At 41.5% G+C, this 18,219-nt stretch overlaps 1 protein-coding gene across 2 annotated transcripts in view; it reads right to left on the bottom strand.

The window, feature by feature from the left end:
* Positions 1-18,219, bottom strand: part of PRDM6 (PR/SET domain 6) — a 127,024-nt gene that overhangs the window by 32,740 nt on the left and 76,065 nt on the right. For both annotated transcript variants that reach the window (XM_053300088.1, XM_053300089.1), the window contains exons 3-4: positions 7,486-7,613; positions 623-747 (exon numbers count right to left, since the gene is read on the bottom strand). In XM_053300088.1, the coding sequence (XP_053156063.1) occupies positions 623-747; positions 7,486-7,613 (253 nt within the window). The remainder of the gene's footprint in view (positions 1-622; positions 748-7,485; positions 7,614-18,219) is intronic.

Here is an 18,219-nt window from a genome sequence, read left to right as displayed (position 1 = left end):
TGGCTTAACATGAGCATGGGATAAAAACCACCCCACAATAGAAGACCCATTCATTTCTGAGGTGCTTCCCCCATTCAATTGATTTATAATAGGAATGGGATAGAAACCACCCCAACATAGAAAGCCCATTCATTTTGAGGTAGTTTTCTACCATGTGCCATATGTTTATTAATATCATAAATATCATAACTAGTAAGGGGCCATACTTATGGATACATCATGTGCCAGAGTCCAGGTAAGAGTTTGAGGACAAAAACATAGCTAGGAGTGCAGTGGTTTGCTTGTTTACACAGCTTTATGCAGCTGAGGGTGGAAATCCACCCCAAAATCCAAATGAGGGTTAAACAACTTTAAGTGTATAAGTGCAGAAACATCTGGGGACCCAGATGTTGCTGGACTACAATGGCCTTTGGCCATTGTGACTGGGGATGATTGGAGCTGTAGTCCAACAACATCTGGGGACCTAGGGTTAGGAACCCCTGACATTATTTATTTATTTATTTATTTATTCATTCATTCATTCATTTATTATATTTATATACCGCCCCATACAAATGGCTCTGGGCAGACTTAAAGAATAATAAGGATGGGATGGCCTTTTGGAGGTATTTGAGACACTTACAGTTTTCATCCTGTGCAATGCACTGTAGAGGAATCCCAAAGAAAGATGTATAGCTGTCATTGTACCACACCAACAACTCTGTGCCCCTGGGAATATCCATGCAGGCTCTGTAGAATATATTTGACCTGGTCATAACAAAAGAGAGAGACACAATAAGTGCTTGGGGTTAATAAATATCCTTCTTTTTGGTGAAAGAGAGAGAAGACAGATCAGTTTGTCGAAAGCTGGTCTCTATCCCACTCGTAGTTCTAGCTGAGGTGGTCCCTCCTTTCCCCAACTGCCATATCAAGGCTTCATAAGAACCAGCTTGCCACAGGGGAGGAGAAAGAAGACAGAACAGCCTGCTTTGAATAATCTGATATAAGAGATCAACATCAAAAAAGTAGGCAAGATCATAAAAGGCATAGAAGGCAAATTAAGTTTCTTGAAACTTCAATGATAATTGTATTGTTGGTGGTGTGTTTTTTGTGTATCTTCGTTATTCATCCCATTGCCAGATTCTTTAAAAGAAGTGTTATTCATAATGCAATACATTTTAAAATCACACAATTTGTATAATTTCAGAGTACAATATTATATTTATTATATAATTTCAGAATACAATAAATACAAATCAAATTAGTACTCATAAAGTAGAACAAAACACTTTATATTTTATTACACACACACACACACACACACACACACACACACACACACACACACACACACACAAAACTAAAAGTCATCTAAATCCTGAAGATATTTAAAGAGGTCTAATGAAGATATCATTTTGGCATAATATCCCTTAAGAATATACTTATAGATAAAAATGTTAGGGCTGGGGAAAATATTTTAAGCTCCTATACAATATATAAAACACCTGAGTAATGAGGCTCCTGTCCTCAGGCTTTTTCCTGTCCTTTTTTGTTTTCTGACAGATTTGAATACAAATATTGTGGAGTTGCATGACTTTCAGGAAACTGATAAATCAAGAAACAATTAATTCCCTTTTACTGTCAACTCCATTGAACATTTCAATAGCAAACAAATCATTTAGGTGGTTTGAACTTTGTTTTAAAAATAATCCTTTGAATTTTAACATGCTAAATATTTTTAGCAATATTACAGGTTTAATGGTATTAATAACCGACAACTTTTTCTTACATCGCTTTCATTATAATATGCTTCCCAAACGTCAGCTAACCTTGTTAATTAGCCTGGGCTGTAGTAATCATTATCTGACTAGACATCCATTTACCTGTGTTCATTCATCCTTCTATCTAACAGCTCGTCATGGAGATGAGATTCTAAATTTGTTTAGACCAAGTATATATGTCCGTAACAGGGCTATGAAATGCCACACTCAGGTAAAACCAACTGAAGATCAGGCATTGAGGACATGACATAAAAAAATTATCATCACATAGTGGCTTATTGCTTAAACATGGTGCAGGGAAGTAAAACATCCTTATATGAGACAGATAGCAATTCAATAAATACAAGATGAGTATCCCATTCTAGCTGTAATATTACCCTCCAGAATGATACAGTCACGGCAGGAAAAAATGACCATTTTTTAACAGCACCTAGTGTGCGGTACAGAAGCAGAAATGGGCTTTTTAAAAAGTTGAATCTCAACCAGTCCCTACAGTAAAGAATTGCTACAAATATTAGCCTGAAGTTTGAGATAAAAGTGTGCAGGGTTGGGAGGCTTTAAATTTAACCTCTCTGTAAAGAATTGGCTGTAGTGGTGCAATTTGTTTCTTGTATAACACTGCCGACATAAGGAGAATCCTTAACCACATTTTTCATGGCAGTGAGATATGCACTTGTCAACATATTTTGTCACCGCAAAGTGGCTCTTGGCAACAGGATCATAAAGATCAATAAAAAAGTGCAGATTCTCAATATTTTACGAGCAGCTGCAAAAATTTCATTTATCTTGTTATTTTCCTCGCTTACTGCCACCCTGTCTCAGGAGGGCACTGCTGGCTAAGCAGAATGCTTTTTCCCAACATTCTATGAATATCTGACAAAAACTCCTGCCTTTGTTTCTTTCCTGCCCTCTCTCTCCACTCCTCCATCTATTTCCACCCAAGCTGTACATTTTATTAATTCTTTCCACCATTACATAAAAATCAAAATCAGGGCAGTGCTATAAATCACACGCATCTCCTGACTTTAGGGGGGCGGGGATGGAGTCTACTTTGTACTTCACCCTTGTAACTTTTCATCTCTCTGTTTGGCTTCCCTTAACATAAACACAGCAGCTCTGCAAATGAATGTGCTAAAACCCAATGACACACTTTGCCGCTGAAAGAACTGAACTGTTTTCGAGCAATGGGTGGTCTCTGAGGCTTGGAGTAGGCCAAAAAAAGGGAAAAAGTGTAAGCATACACCATTCCTTACAAGCGTACAGAGCTTCCAAAACTTGCAGAAATCTCTGCATGCTGAAGTACATCAAAGGGATTTTTCCTCTTTCGGATAATATTTCCTTTGCTGACATGTATTTAGTATTGTGGTTGGATGACTCATAAAGATAGCTTCGTGGCGTCCCAACGCAGTTGAAGCAGAACACATGCCAACAAACATTATTGTCAGCTTCAAAATAAAAACAAAACGTTCAGCTAAGGGTCAATCAATCAAGAGAGCTTTGAAGAAAATTCCATTTAGATATTACAAATCATAACAGAATGAATTTAAACCAGCTGACTTTCAGTGAGGAGGACGTCCATGTACAATAAAAATTAGACGGTTTTTCAGTGTCCAACTTTTCTATTTTCTTACACTTGGATGGAGGCCCTGGTGATAGATGCCAGTTTTGGTTTTTTTAAAAAAATAGTGTTTTTGTAGTTCATTTTAAAAAGATCTGAAGTAATCAAAAACAGATCAACAGAGAGAACTCCAAGTAAAGCTCTATCATGAAAGGAGAGTTGTAAAATCCACTTAATATTGACAGATGTGTAATGACTTTCTCATGGTCACTTTTTGCTTGACATTTTCATCTATATGTATGCAAACGTGCATATGCTGTTCCAGTAGTTGGTTGCAGGCTCCAGTGCACAAAAAGAGATCCTCTACCAATAAGGACAGCCTGAGAGGATGGGGTGTTCCTTTGCCTGTGTCTCTTTGTGTAAGTAGTGTCCCACTGATGTACTGAATGGACTAGCTCAGCCATCAGAGTGCATATAGAGTATATATCACCAAAAATCTAAAATACATGGTCCATATGCATTCATGACTATCTCAATGCATCAGAAAATATGCACACTACTAAGCAAAGTATTCTTTATTACTTCAGAAAAGATTCATTATTTCCCCATTTCAATCATACTGGCTGACATTCAGAGCAAAGAAACTAACTGCACTAGTACACAGGGGAAGCAGCAATTTGATGTCCTTCCTTGCCCAGGAAGCCCTCTGTGCCACCCAAAAATATGTCCACAATGGTTGGACAACCCTTAGGGACATATTTTTGGGTGGTAAAGAAGGTTCCTGGGGAAGGGGGGGTATTAAATAATTACCGCTTCCCCAGTGCACTGTAGCAGTTAGTCTGCAAGTTCTGTTAAGCTGCTTTCTTGCTACACTGGTGCTTCCTTGCTCTGAATGTCAGCCATTGAAGCCCCATTCAGACATTTTAAAAAGTGTTGCTGTACATGATTAAAGCAGTGCAAACAGGTCAGAAGTCTCACCCTTCCCCATCACTCACCATGGGAGGGCAGCTGGTCTTGTAGCAGCAAACATGAATTGTCCCCTTTGCTAAGCAGGATCAACCCTGGTTTGCATTTGAAAGGGAGACTACATATGTGGGCATTGTAAGATATTCCTCTTAGGGGACAGGGGCACTCTGGGAAGAGCATCTGCATGCTTGCAAGTAGAAGGTTCCAAGTTCCCACCCTGGCATCTCCAAGATAGGGCTGAGAGAGCCTCCTGCCTCCAACCTTGTAGAGGCCACTGCCAGTCTGTGTAGACAGTACTGAGCTAGATGGACCAATGGTCTGACTCAGTATAGGCAGCTTCCTAGGTTCCGACCATCACACCACATCATGTCATGTCATTCAGACTTACAGTGGCATTTGTCCAATCAGGGAAACACCATATCCATGATGTGGCCACTTCCATGAATGCGAGGCTGGATCAACCCAGCCTCACAATCATGGAAGCACTATCACAGCTACAGTTCTTCCCTGTTCAAATGCCACTGTAAGCATGAGCAGCATGGCACAATGGTGAGTGAGGGGACAAGGTGGGACTTCTGAACCATTTGCGTAGCTGTGCATGGTTATAGCAGCACTTTAAAAAACATTTGACTAGGGCTTGAGCATTTAACTGATGTTCAACACAATTACAATTGATTTCTTTTTAAAAACAAAGAATTTTTACACTTTCATGGCACAAATTAACCATAAATTGTCAGTTCTTTGAATTTTTATCCATTTTGACGTTTAGTCGGAAAAATATAATTGGACCATTGATTGTTATGAAATTGGGTTCCTCATGAACCTACAAAATGTTCTTTTTCACTTGTGAAAACTGTTTTAAAATAATATAAGCAAGATTTATGTTTGTTGCTAACATGCTTTTTTAAAAAAACACAAGCTAATATAGCAGTTACCAAAGTCTGGCCATTCTTTTTTATTTTGACCATAATGTACAATAGTGCCAAGCAGTTATTTCTAATTTTAAAAGGGAAATTTGGTTTATCACTGGGAGCCTATATGTTTGTGCAGCATATTTACTGCATATTGTGCAGCACATTTACTAAGGTGCTTTGATTGTAAACTTGAGCTCATACCTTCCTTACATATCATCTTATTTTTATCCTTTAACTAATTATAGAATCTGGTCATCTTCATAGACAGGTGCTATCAACAGAGATCTTTGGTGCTATCTGATTTTTCCCATAAAATCAGTTACATTTGTTATTGTAGGAGGAGATAACAGTTCCAATATTTTCAAACCACAATGCCACTAATGTCTAAAAGATGGATAAACAGCATGTACTGTGTTATGAAAACAGTGTACTTGTTCCTCATGTCTGATTGCCAAAATTTTCCTTGAAGAGTAGCCTTGAATAGCTGCCTAAAAGAGACATATGTGGCAGCCATGATTTTCCCCAAGTCCACACCATTGTGATGGCCAGAAAAGCCATTTCTGCCCCTCCCCCCAACCCACCCTCTTTTATTAAATTCACATGCATAACTTCTCATTACTTCTCCTAACTTGTCTTATTAAAATAAGTAAATACTTATTTGCAACATCAAATTAGTATGGTGCTGGATTAAGTCAAGAATTGCTCAGCAATGCATCTGTTTCTTCAGTGGTGAGTCCTGGGGCAGGTGAGATAGTACGAAAGGGAATAGAAGACTTTCAAATGAGCAAACTCACCACCACCAGTGGAAGGGCACGCCTGGTGCCTGACCCAGCATCCGGCACACTTGGCCAACCCGTGTTCTGCTGCATGCCCTGGCCCCACTGCTCAACCAGCCAATCAATGGCCAATGGGCATGTGTGACAGACATTTATGAGATCATCCTTTGAGTTAGCACTTGGTAAAGATATAGTGCATAAGTGAATGAGACAAATTCATGAAGAACAGGTCTATTGATGGCTATCTGCCATGATAACAAAAGGGAATCTCCACTTTCAGAGGCACTATGCCATATCCAACCCTAGGAACAGTGAAGGACTATTTCCTTCATGTCCTGGTCGTAGGCTTGCCAAAAACATCTAGGAAACAAGTTGCTGAATTAGATAAGAACATAAGAAAAGTCCTGCTGGATCAGGCCCAAGGCCCATCTAGTCCAGCATCCTGCTTTGCACAGTGGTCCACCTATGGGAAGCCCGTCTATGGGAAGCCCACAGGCAAGAGATGAGGACATGCCCTACTGCTGCTCCCCTGCTACTGGTATTAAGAGGCATCTTGCCTTTGAGGCTGGAGGTGGCCTACCTCAGAAGCAAGAAACCAGTTGCAAGGAAGTAGCAGTAGGGGAGAGGGCATGTCCTGAGCTCTTGTCTGTGGGCTTCGCAGAGGCAAGTTGTAGACAAATATATATAGATGGACCTTATGGTCTGATACAGCAGGACTATCTTATACTCCTGTGCTCAGGGGCTTATTCTGAACTTCATTGTCTAAAGGATACCAAGCAGGGGCGGAGCCACCATTGGGCAAATGGGTTCAAAGAACCCGGGCCAATGCCAATCAGGGGCCGCTTCTCACGGCCTCGACACACACCTCACATCTGACATCAGACATGGGGGGTATTATTTCGCTTCCAAATGGGGCCATGCGGCCCCGTTTGGAAATGAAATCGGCCCACACTGCATTGGCAACATGGGCCGGAGCTACTCTTCCTGCCTTTAAAGGCAGGGAGAGCCACTCCAGGTCTCTGCCAATGCAGAGGGACCAATCTCCCTCCCAAATGGGGCTGTTTGGGAGGGAGATCGGCCTGTGCTGCATTGGTAGCATGGTTGGAATGGCTCTCCCTGCCTTTAAAGGCAGGGAGAGTCACTCCGGCCTGCACTGCTCAACACGGCCCCGTTGGGGAGGGAGACCACGCCCATGTCTGATGTCAGATGTGGGGGGCAAGACCAGGTGGCAACGGCGGCTGCTGAACATGGGCCACCACCAGCCTCACTCCGCACCGTCCAACCTTTTATCTTGTTATCTGTACAAGAAATCCAGCTCCAGACAACTAAAACCAAGAAAAATACACTCTTCTTTATGTATGTATAATGTCTATTGCTTGCTTTAGTGAAATGTCCCATTAATGAAATCCTTTACACTGACAGATAGATTTCTGACACACATTTCTTTGATAAGGCTTTTATTAAAGCAAATAAAATGAGATATTCTGATAATAAATTGAAATGTACTTTACCTGTACTGTACTACCGTTAGGTTCTGCTCACCACAGTGCCTTGCACATCGAATATATCTCATCCAGCTTGACTTACTGGGTTCCCCACCATCAATAAAGTGCTGTAGTGTCCCATCTTGGTCATATATCTGTAAGAGAGGTCAGAAGGTCAAGTAGTTAAAATGAATCATCAGCAATCATTTTCATTGCTTTGCCGGTGTTTCTATGTGCCTGTTCCAGAAATTTATTGCAATGAGATTTCACAGCTTATTGATGCTCTTAGAAACTCAAACGGAAGAAACAAGAAATATTTTTAGTGATGGAAGTTCATCATGCTTCTCTTATCAAGCCAATCTTTCTGATATTTAACATTCTTTTGGTGTATCAAAGATGTGTCCATGTTTCCCAAAGAATATTTAACCTATTTTGACAGGCTAAACTTAAATAATGAACTGTCAGATAAACAAACAAAAAAATCTTGATGCAAGAACTGCACTGGAACAGCTGTTCAGTGGTTAGCATACTCTAAGCAAACATTTGACTCATTCAGGTTTCAGCTGCACCAAAAGAACTGCCACCAAATACTTTCTTTCAGAAAGACTGCTAGGAATAGTCATGCTGGGAGAAATGGTGACTGATATGCGATCCTGATGAAATGACCAAGGATGTAGCAGGAGCTGCATCCTCACAACCAGTGGCTTCCTCACTTGCAAGCATGAGAGTGAGAGGACCAATTTTTGCAGATCTTCCCTGCCTCTGGAAATGCTTTGTACTTCCAAAATGTGTCCCTGAGGGTCATGCAGCCCTGTTTTGGGAAGACAGAGTACTCCTAAAGGTAGAAAATATCAGAGAAAATCACTCCCTAGCCCATGCAAGTGCTGATGACATAGGGAAGCCTCTGGCTTGTTAAGAGCAGCCTAATGTCAGTCACTGGCTTGCGTACCACATAGTCAGCTCTGCACCCAAGTGGGATATGAGCTATCTGGCTGTATGTACTCACCACTTCTAGTGAAGGTACAGGAAACTCTACATCATTGCTGTAGAACACTACATCATTGCTGCTGCGGCTGACTCTCATCAGAGTCCGGCGCAATTGTGATGATGCAGACCGTCATCGTATAAGCCTCCTGCATCTTTGCTAGAAACAGCAACTGAATCATGAATAACATGCAGTAGGTGAAACGAACAATTTAAATATAGAGAGGCCCAAGTTAATCTGGGAAGGATACACTGTACTGCAGTTCTAACTCTGCCATCTAGTGTTGAAGAGAACATTAATTTGTGGAGATGGACTTGGTAAAAAAGATATAGCAACCTCTGATACAATAAGCAATCAGATGGAGGAAACCATTCTAAATTAATGATAGTGGATCCTTTTAAATTCTTCTAAAGTACAATGTTTTTAGAATGAAGAATGTGCAATCCATTTTGGAGAATCTGTACTTTAAATATGACATTCTTCATGTGGATAAGAGAGACACAGTTTAAAGGTTATTGTATTTTTATCTAACACCTTTTCTTTTTAGCTTTGCTCTTTTACCAAGGTTGAAGAATCAAATCTTTATGAGGGTTGTGGACGTTTAATACGTTCTTTTTGTAACTCGCATGATTATTTCACATGCTTTGGGTTCGCCTTGAAATTAGAAACAAAAGAGTTAATTTTTAAAAGCTGAAGTATTCTTTAGTGCTCATTGCTTTGCTTCTGTGTGGGATAAACTGAAAATGCACTTGTTCCTGAAGGCAAAGTAAATAATTCAATTCAGAGAGCCCCCATAGATGTTCAGAACTAATGTTCATGCACACATATGCTTCTCTTGGCTAGATGACCAGCTAACCCCCAAATCAGAATATTCAGGGAATAAATAAAGTGAAGCTCTGTGACCACAGAAGATGTTCAGAAACTCATTTAGAACTGGAAGTCATTTAGAACTTGAAAAGAATAACCAAGAGCTTGCTTTGTTCTTTAACTGAAGTGTTCAGTTAAAAAACGAAAACACGATTATTCTTTGATAAATTTCACCTTGATAGAAATAAACAAACTAAACATATTAGTATTCCAATAAGGCAGGAATTAGATCCCTCATTAAGATGCCTGAGACAGATTAGTAAGAAAAACAGCACTGCAAAACATTCTTGTTTCTAAATGTCCTTGTGATTGTACAAATGTTATAGTTTCTAATGTTGCATATTCCAGCACCTGCTTCCCCTCCGCCCCCTACAGTATATGAAGTAGAAATAAAGCTAAGCCAAAGTTAATCAGTCAGGCTTTGGCATATATTTCCACCCAGGGCAAAAAGCACTTCTGTTTTTCAGCGGGTGGCATGGGCAAGGCTGCAGATAGTTGCATGGTCTAGGAAGAGGCGTATTGAGAATGTATAAAAGGAAGTTAGCCCTCTAGCAAGTCCAAAAGGAAGATGGTCAAGGAAGCTGTCCAGCCTTGAAAAGCAGGAACACTGCAGTCCCTGAGCTAAATCAAAAGAGTCTTGAATGCTCCCCAGTCTAACAGCCTTGAAAACAGTGCATTTTTTGATTACTTGCCTGCTTTAAAAAACAAAAACAAAAAAGGTCTCCCTTACCAAAAACACAAGTTTTGAGGCAAAAATCAAACATTCACAAATGCCAAAATTGGTTTGATGTTCTGTACAGTTAAGACCAGTTGAGCATGTTCTCCATTCTTGCAAATAGTCATTTGTCCATGCAGCAGCAGTAAATATGAATTTCCTTCAGATAACCCACTTGCAACCTTACAGTTCAAGCTGGTTTGTGATACATTAATATGGGTAGCTGGGCTGGTAAAATATTTGCAGGCTGGTGGTTATTTATGAGGCTGTTTTAAGCTTATCGGGCCATTGGTTCAGCAGGACGGGGGGGAGTGAACTTTGAATGTGTTGTAGATCAGGGATCCTCAACGTTGGGCCCCCAGATGTTCTTGGACTTCAACTCCCAGCATCCTCAGCTGCAGTGGCCTTTGGCTGGGGATTCTGGGAGTTGAAGTCCAAGAACATCTGGGGGCCCAACGTTGAGGATCCCTGTTGTAGATGACACAGAGTAAGAATAATAAAATAACTGAGAGCAGACATGCAATTTGCTACTCAACGTTTGCATGACTCAGTTGCACCTGCAAGAAGACAACTAACAAACCTAGCTGCACTCACACACTCTATTCATGCTTCCATCTGTTTAACAGTAGCATGTCCATTTAAGGCTGTCCCTGGAAAATTCACAGGCAGTTCATTATACAGATAGGGCCATAAATATGTGAAACATATTGTTGCTATTGTAGGGTTTTTGTTGTTGTTGTTGTAAGCTTTTTGATGTTAATGTTTAGTTTTAATTCAGATTTGTAGATATTATACTTTTATGCAAACTGCTTTGACAGTTTCCTCTTGAAAGGTGGTATATAAATATTGTATAAATAAATAAACATTCAATTGGCCTTCCTTGCCCTTAGAACCATAAAATTTGGCACAAACATGAGAGAGTAATTATAGAGAGTGCAGTGGACATCCTGGCAGGCAAGATACAGCCAGCTGGCATAGTCCTGCTTGCCAGAAATAGGATCAAACTTCAGTAACAGTGGCTACCTTTTCTACTGTGGCTAAAGTCCAAACCACATGTGATGTGGTAGATCCATGATCACATCTGCCAATATATATATATATAACTTTAAGAGAGGCAGTGGAGAGTCTAATTTTGATTGAGGCAGCAGCACTAAGAGACAGAGGCTGACATAAGGTGCAAAGCAGAATACAACATTTGCACAGTTGTGCAAGAGCAGTGTTTCACATGCATAAAGGTTGCACAGAACTGAGCAACAGTGCAGCCATTACATATAATGGCCACACTATTGCACAATTTTTACACTTGTACATGCATTCCACTGCATGCATAATGTTGCACACTATGTCCAGAAGTGCTCTTACCTCTGGACTTCGGGGCCAAAGTCCAGGGCCTCTACAGCTCCTGAGAGCACCCAAATCCTCTTTAGTCTGTCCTGGGTGGTGTGGTTGCCCGGTGGAGCATGGTGATGCTTAATTTGCAGGAAAGGGGGGGAGGCTCTCCAACGGCCTTTAGGACCAGGCTCCAAAATTACCTAGGTATGTCAAACAGAAGTTCTCGCTCTTTCCCCATGCCCTGTTTTCCCAATCTAAATTTCCTGAAGCTGGGGGATACCAGTATATCCCCTACATATATTTGAAGGAATGCTTTAGACAGAAGAAATGGAAAGGTTAGATACTCCCTGAATCACCCTCAGAACCATTATTTGTATATCCCCTAATGTGCCGCACTAGTCTTATGGGATATCTGGGGGCCAGGATGACGTGTGGGAACGCAGCTCACACACTGAAGACAAGCTGAGCCATTGTCTGGGGGGAAAGTAGGTTGAACTCTGCCTCTCCCCACCGGATCACTCTCCCCACCCCAGTATTAGTCGTGTGAATGACATTATTGTCTAATTATTTAAATTAGTTCATACATAAATACACGCAATGACTAACAACAACAACAAAAGGTCCCCTGGAATTGGTTGACAGATGTAATTTTAATGTTTAGTTAGAATCCTATATGTGGATTCTCACTAAAGCACAATTACATGTGCTTAAAACTCTGTTTAAAATAAAAGTGCAGAGCTGAATACAAGTCTGGTCCTTTCATGAATACTGTGCCAGTTAATTTCATAACTTTACAGCATTAATGCTTTTAGAATAAATATTGCAGTTTTCAGTTTTCAGCTCTATTATCGTTTGTACTATATTGTTAATTATAACCCATTGTTAATAGTGTACTCCCAATATTAAAGTTCCCAAACACTTTACAATATGCTTAAAATAACCTTAATTATGATTTTATATAAATATATGTGAAGACTGAAATAACATGAGGATAATTTAAAAAATGAAGAGGCTTCCAGGAACAAGATGCTCCTTATAAAGAATAATCCTTTTAACATTGCATGCAGGCAAATATGTGCAAGATAACTTGGAAGTAAGTTCTACTGTGTTCACAAAGGTATGTGGGCAGAGGACTGTGGCCTTAGGACCCTTCATATCCTACCCTCTCCCACTGATAAAATTTAGAGAACTGAACATTTGTAATCACTAATTCCCCCAGCTATCATAATAATTCTGTCTGAAGTTATCAAGGCCTGCATGAACATTGTGACAATAAAATGCTACTCGTTTTAGGTCGCACAGCCCTGAGGGACACATTTTTGGGACTCAGAGCATAGGGGAGCTCAGCAAAGTCATCCCTCCTCCCAAGCACTTCTAATGAAGAGGTAGTGCCATTCGGATGAAACTAATGGAGAAGAGGTAATAGTAACTCTGCACTGGTGCTATTGGAGGGTGGGGGGATATTTCTCTCTTTCTCCTTTTCTCTGAAGCAGACTGCGACTCCCATAAACATGTTGCTGAGGGTCACATAGTCTTAGAAACATATTTTCGGAGTCACAGAGGGCTTCAGAGGGAAGAGGGGGTGGACTTAGAAAGCCACTCCTGATTATAATGCCAGTGCAGCATTAACAGCACCAGCACATCATTCGTCTGGATGTCAAACACTTTATTCAGAGCATGATTCAGTCCATTATAGTTCAAAGGGTTGAGTGCTCAGAATCACAGGCTTGTCATGTAAATTCAACAAATGGGGCAACTCTTACAGGTAGGGGAATTTTGAGTGTGCATCAGAGCATACCCATCCAGAACAAATTTTTCGGTCAGGAATTATTTATTTTTCTGAATGGCTTTGTTTTCCATTGTTTGTTTGTTTGTTTGTTTATTTGATTGATTTATATACCGCCCTTCCAAAATGGCTCAGGGCGGTTTACAACAGAATAAAAACAAGTAAAAACAGTTAACAATTAAAATCAAAACTATAAAATCAGAATAAAACCAATTAAAACATTCAAACAGCTAAAAACCCTGGACAACCAGGGCAAACACTAAAACAGTTAAAACAAATTTAAAACCCTGAAAGGCCAGGCCAAACAGATGGGTTTTAAGGGCTCTCTTGAAGGACAGTAAGGAATTAAGATTACGAATTTCTGCCGAGAGTGCATTCCACAGCCCGGGAGCAGCTACAGAGAAGGCCTGCCTCTGAGTCGCCACCAGACAAACTGGTGGTAACTGGAGACAGACCTCCTCAGATGACCCTAACGTGCGGTGGGGATCATGTGAAAGAAGGCGCTCTCTAAGATATCTCGGGCCCAAGCTGTTAGGTAATAACCAGCACTTTGTATTTTGCCCAGAAACATATTGGCAGCCAGTGTAACTGTTTCAAAACAGGCATAATATGGTCTCTCCAGGTTGCCCCAAACACCAATCTGGCTGCTGCATTCTGAATAACTGAAGTTTACGGACTACGTACAAAGGCAGCCCCACGTAGAGCGCATTGCAATAGGCAAACCTGGAGGTTACCAGCTGATACACCACTGTTTTGAGGTCATCCTCTTCAAGGAATGGGCACAGCTGTCAAATCAGCCAAAGCTGATAGAAAGCACTCTTGGCCATGGCCTCCACCTGAGATACCAGGGTGAGGCCTGGGTCCAGGAGTACTCCCTAGCTGCACACCTGCTCCTTCTGGGGGAGTGTAACCCCATCCAGCACAGGGAGATCTAACTCACCCCTCAGATTCTGAGCCCCCACAATGAGCACCTCCGTCTTGCTTGGATTCAGCTTCAATTTGTTATTCCTCATCCAGCCCATTACTGCCTGTAGGCAGGCATTTAGAGAATGAGTGCCATTTCCTGAAGATGAAAAGGAGAAGTAGATTTGGGTGTCATCAGCATATACTGATAACCCCCAGCACCAAACCTCCTGATGACCTCACCCAGAGGTTTCATGTAGATGTTTAAAAGCATTGGTGATAGAATGGAGCCCTGAGGGACTCCATATAACAGCTCCTGTTTTGAGGAGCAACTGTCACCAAGCTCCACCATCGGGAATCTACCTGAGAGATAGGAACAGAACCACTGCAAAGCAGTGCCCCGTATCCCCAACTCCCCCAGGCGATCCAGAAGGATACCATGGTCGATGGTATTGAACACTACCGAGAGATCCAGAAGAACCAGCAGAGTCACACTCCCTCTGTCGATTCCCCGGTAAAGGTCATCCATCAGGCCAACCAAGGCTGTCTCAATCCCATAGCCAGCTCTAAAGCCAGTTTGAAATGGGTCTAGATAATCAGTTTCCTCCCAGACTGCCTGTTGTTGGTCAGCCACCACCCTCTCAATCACCTTGCCCAACCAAGGGAGATTGGAGATTGGCCTGTAGCTGTCCATCGCTAAGGGGTCCAGGGAAGGCTTCTTTAAGAGTGATCTAACCATTGCCTCCTTCAGACAGGGGGGCACCCTACCCTCCCTCAGCGATGCATTTATGATATTAACTAGGCCACCTCCAACAATCTCCCTGCTAGATAGAAGCAGCCAAGTCGGGCAAGGATCCAGAGAACAGGTAGTAGGCCGCACCGCCCCAAGCAGCTTGTCCACATCTTCAGGAGTCACAGATTGAAACTGATCCAATCTAATACTGCAAGAAGGATTGCTGGACACCTCCTCCATAGACCTTGCAGAAATAGTGGAGTCCAAGTCGGCCCGAATACAGGAGATGTTATTCGCAAAGAACCCATTAAAGGCATCACAGCAGAGCAACTCCAGGGACTGATTGGAAGTAGGAGCAGAAACCAAACTCCTCACAACCCGGGATAGCTCTGCCAAGCGTGAACCTGCAGCTGCAATGCGCACAGACCAGAATCTCTTTTTCGCCGCACGCACTGCCACCGCATAAGCCTTCAAAAGGGTCACATGTTGAATCCTGTCAGATCTGAACCGAGTTCTTGCGCTCTGGTCGCCTACCCAACCGCTTCAGCCCCCGCAGCTCCTCGGTATACCAAGGGGCCATTTTTGCAGCAGGTCGGAAGGGACGCTTAGGAGCAATCATGTCAACTGCCCTGTTGAGTTCCCTATTCCAGGTTCCCACCAGGGCATCGACAGAATCACCGGCCGCACCAATGTCAAAATCCTCCAAGGCCTTTTGAAATCCCACTGGGTCCAGCAGCCTTTTTGGATGAACCATCCTAATAGGTCCACCACCCCTGCAGGGGTGGATTGCAGCTGTGAGACCAGCCTTAACCAGCTAGTGGTCAGTCCATGACAATGGGGAAACCACTGGATCCCCCACCCACAATGAATTCCCGCATCCATTGTTTACAAAGTAGGAGCTCTGTGACTGGATCATTTTTGTTACTTCAGAGCAGCTGAAGGGGGTGCTAATCTGATCAGGAAAATAGTGGAATATTTAATATTTTCTCCAATATATAGCCCAATGCATTTCGAGAGTAAATAGCTTAAGACAGTCTGAAAGGTAGTTTTGTTATCCCAGATAAAGAGTCATAATATTCTGAATCCATTATCTTCTCTGCACCTTGAGGTCTCCTTTCCTTTTGTTCCTGTATTTGATACCTTCCCAAAACACAGGCATGAGACAGGTGCTATATTTTTTCTAGTGGTAGTAATAGGGGGCATTTGGATGGATGTCAGCATTATTAGTCCAGTGGAGTAATTCCTCATCATAGGGAATTCACAATGAATAGGCAGAGAAGCATCAGATACTCTCCCATCTCCAACTTCTTTATTTTAGAAATCATCAGATAACAGTATCTCTAACACATTCACATCACAGTCTCCCATGGGGTTCCCATATGCCTGTCACAGCCTGTCAAAATACAGTCCCCAACAATGGGGTTCCCCTAGGCCTGTCTTGCTTTCAGTAAGAGGCTCATCTGTTACCTTGTGGATAAAGACCCCAGGCTTAGCCTTTCATGTCTAAGGCAGGGCCTGCATCCAGCTCCAGCTCCTCCTTTTCCTTGGTCCCAGCGCTTTATGGGAAAACAGTATAGGAGGAAAGGGGTAAACACCTCTTCCTCAGTGCCTCTTCCCAATCGATTTAGCAGCTCTCCCCACTAGCAGCTTCATTAAAGCAAAGGAAAAGATGTCAGGAGATCTGAGTATGCATCTTCCTCATCACATCTGTTTTTGACCCAGTTGACTTTTTTTAATCAGACAACTAATCCAATGATAGAATGCTCTATTTCGTTTACTTTTCTCTGCATATTTCCCCATAGTTGGACATACTATGCTGTTCACTGAATTTGTAGTTCCAATCTCTGAACAGTGATAGAAGTTCCTAGCTTAGTTTATGTATTTCACAACTGTAATATCCCACACACACAACTCACAACGGTATCTGGAGCTTAATGAAGCCGTAGAAGTGTTTCCCAACTTCCTTATCTAAATCACAGTAATGCAAATATTAAATTATATAAATATTAAATAATTAAATTAAATTAACAAGGATATAAATACAGTCATATTGGCCCAAGCTAATGGCCATCTAGCCCATCTCCACTAATGTTCAGATTCAGATACTTCATGAAGTTTTAACAGCACAAGCTGTTAACAAAGTCCCTGTAGTCTGTTAGCCACTTAAGTATTATAGTATTAGATGCATCAGGATGGATGCCCTTAGCATCTTGTGAAATAGGTGTTGGTAGTCTTTCTATCTTTTAAGAACATGTCCAGTACTTTTTCAAACTTCTTTAAATGATTGGCAATTACTGCTTCTAGTGAAGAGAGTTCCAGTGATCAATTGTGAATTGTGCAGAAAAATATAAATTAAGTTCATTGTCTAGGGAAATCAGATAAGCTGAAAAAGGAAGAGATCATACAAAGTGGAGGAAATGTTTCCAGTAACCCCAATAAGAAAAGTCTAGAAAATAGTAATACCAATAAGAAAATCTTAGAGATGAAAGTATATTCTCAAGGGCCATGAAAAACATGGCAAGCCAAATTCTATTAGAAGCCAATAACTGGCTGACATACTGTGCAAAGTTCTGTGTACATTTTTATTTATTTTATTTTTATTTATGTATTGTTCTATTTCTATACCGCTTTTCATTAAAATAACCTCAAAGTGGTTTACAATATAATTTTAAAAATGCACAATTAAAATACAAATACAGATATTCAGTATAAATATAAAAATAATATAGTGCTACTTGAAAGTTTAAAAACCTATATAAAGCAGTAACACCAAAAAAAAACCCACAAAGCAGCACTAGTAAAAACTGTACTCTCATATAAAAGCCTGGGTGAAGAGCCACGTCTTTACTTGTTTTCTAAAAAGTGTGATGGAAGCTGAGGAGCATATGCCATCAGAGATAGCATTCCAAAGCCTGGGAGCAATGACTGAGAACGCCGGGTCCTACATGCTCTACAGCCGAGCCTCTATCACCGTTGGCATGGGGAGCAGAGCCCCCTCAGATGACCTTGTCAAATGGGCAGAAACCCTTGGGAGCAGGCGGTCCTTCAGATATTCAGGGCCCAAACCATTAAGGGCTTTAAAGGTCAAAACCAGCACCTTGAATCGGACCTGGAAACAATTTGGTAGCCCATACAGCTCTTTCAGAACGGGTGTAATATGATCCCAACAGGTAGCTCCAGATAAAATCCTAGCTGCCACATTTTACACTAGCTGCAGTCACCGAATATTCTCCAAGGGGTACCCCACGTAGAGTGTGTTACCGTAATCCAGTTGTGACGGGACTAAGTCATAGGTAACTGTGGCCAGATCAGCTTTCTTGAGAAATGGATGCAGCTGGTGCACTAGCCAAAGCTGTGCAAAAGCACCTCTGGCCACTGCCTCCACCTGAGCATCCAAAAGTAGTAGTGTGAATGGTTCGGTTTGGGGCCATTAAAAAAGC

Source organism: Hemicordylus capensis, chromosome 2 (genome assembly GCF_027244095.1).
Source record: "Hemicordylus capensis ecotype Gifberg chromosome 2, rHemCap1.1.pri, whole genome shotgun sequence".
NCBI lineage: Eukaryota > Metazoa > Chordata > Lepidosauria > Squamata > Cordylidae > Hemicordylus > Hemicordylus capensis.
This window is presented reverse-complemented; position numbering and strand designations above follow the sequence as displayed.